Raw genomic sequence first — 1784 nt, forward strand, 5'->3', positions numbered from 1 at the left:
GGGGGGGTACTCCCGTAGTACCGCAGCCCGGGCGCCTTCCTCTCCCCCGAGGGCACGCGTGCGCGCTCAGTCTGTCTCTCTCGCTCTCGTAGGACGCACACTCACACCGCACGGGCCCGTAATGCGTAATGGTGCGCTGGCAGCGCCCACTCCCTGCCCACCCCCTGCCCACCCCTCGCCCACGCCCCGCCTACCCCTCGCCCACCCACCGTCCGCCACCTCGTCTTCCCCTCGGAGCTCCGCCGGATTAGAGGCTGTGCCCGCCAGAGCCCCGGAGAGCCCCGGGGCGGCGGCGCGGGCGGCGCGCATAGCTGCCGAGTTCCGATCTGGCCCGAGGTCGTCTCGAGCTCTCCTCTGCCGGGGGCCTCGGCCGGTGTGGTCGATCCTAGTCTCTCTAGGCACAACCGGTCTGTGGTCTGGTCTAGTCCGGTGTGGTCTCCTCAAGGCGAGGGTCTAGTCTGACCGTATAGTGCAGTCTGGGTCCGGAGCTGCGCTGCTGGCCCCGGCCCGGGCCCGGCCCGACCTGCGAGGTATGGTATATATGAGGGTGGGCGGGAGTTGGGGATGAGGTGGTGGAGGGGAGCGAGATGAAATGTCCCTCGCAGCACTTGGACAGCGGTGCGGAAACCTCTCCGCACGTGCGCTGCCTCGGAAAGGGTGCAAAGGGCCCCACCGCCCTGCGCTGCCCGCCCTGCTGCCGCGATCCACGCGGTGCGGCGGCGGTGGTGGTGGGAAGGGATGCGGCAGCAGCAGCGGTTTGACAAAGTAACAAACTCTGGGATGAGGAGGGGGTGGTGTGGGCTGATCCTCCCGGGTCCAGCCGCCATTCCAATCTCTTAACCCGCGGAAATAACAGAAAAGTACGACGAATGCGGGGGTGGGAGAAGTTCGCTGCAGTGGAGGGGGTTGGGGTTGGGGGTGGTTTTTATCCCCCGCGCTTTCAGACTGCGCGCGCTGCGGCGATAGCCGCGCCACTCTCCGTCGGCGCCCCGGCGAGCACTGCACATACACGATGATCTCGTCTGACCATTTCTCTCTTCTCTCCTGTTGCAGCACATGGTCCAGACCGGCATGGCCAGTCCCTACCCGACGCCACAGTTTCCGCAGAACGGTGAGGCCCTGCCCATCAAGGCCGAGTCCGGCGGAGGAGGCGGCCCCGGCGGCTCCATACCCGGTCAGATGAAGGCGGAGTCCGGCCAGGCCATGGGTCAACCCCTCGGTCCACCCGTGCCCGCCTACTCGCCCCCCGTGAGCGCGGCCGTGGCCGTCAGCGGCGCGCCCGTCAACGGCATCGAACAGCAAAACGTCAGTATTGTGAGTATACCGAGTGGAGTGTCGCCCTCCCCCCGCCTCGCGTGCCCGGTCCGGCCCATCAAATGAAACGTCGATTCGAAACGGCGCGGTCTGGCTTACTTTTCCGTCCTCGGCTTGGTGCCGATTTGCTCTCTGGATCGGCGAATTTTCTCCGATTCGAGTAACCCTATCGACATTTTAGCGGGGGCGTTAAAAAGTGACGACGAATCGACGCTTCATCTCTGGGCGCGTGTGCGGCACGCCTGGCCTGCCGCCGCTGCAGCCGCCCCCTCGCCTCGCCCCAGGTGTCTGTGAATGCACGTAGTGTCCATAAAGCCGGACGGCTTATTGGCAGGCGCTGGCCGTGTGGCGCGGCGGGCGGCTGGCAGCGGCCGTAGAGCGGGCGTAGAGTTTGGTTATTCATCCCCTAGCGATGCAAGAAGCACTCTACTCTTTACGTTTGCGTACCTTTTCTTTTTTTCTCTTTTTTT

At 65.2% G+C, this 1784-nt stretch overlaps 1 protein-coding gene across 26 annotated transcripts in view; it reads left to right on the forward strand.

Annotated features, from left to right (window-relative positions):
* LOC113217712 (RNA binding protein fox-1 homolog 2) overlaps window positions 1–1784 on the forward strand; it is a 129952-nt gene that overhangs the window by 97220 nt on the left and 30948 nt on the right. For 24 of the 26 annotated variants that reach the window (XR_008011325.1, XR_008011326.1, XM_052269165.1 and 21 more), the window contains exon 2: window positions 1054–1314. Coding sequence is in view for 24 of the 26 variants with exons in the window: in XM_052269165.1 (XP_052125125.1) it covers window positions 1054–1314 (261 nt within the window). In the remaining 2 variants the exon portion in view is untranslated. The remainder of the gene's footprint in view (window positions 1–1053; window positions 1315–1784) is intronic. The other 2 variants (XM_052269158.1, XM_052269171.1) reach the window with 1 other exon arrangement.

Source organism: Frankliniella occidentalis, unplaced genomic scaffold (assembly GCF_000697945.3).
Source record: "Frankliniella occidentalis isolate FOCC.00 unplaced genomic scaffold, Focc_3.1 Scaffold85, whole genome shotgun sequence".
Taxonomy (NCBI): Eukaryota; Metazoa; Arthropoda; class Insecta; order Thysanoptera; family Thripidae; genus Frankliniella; species Frankliniella occidentalis.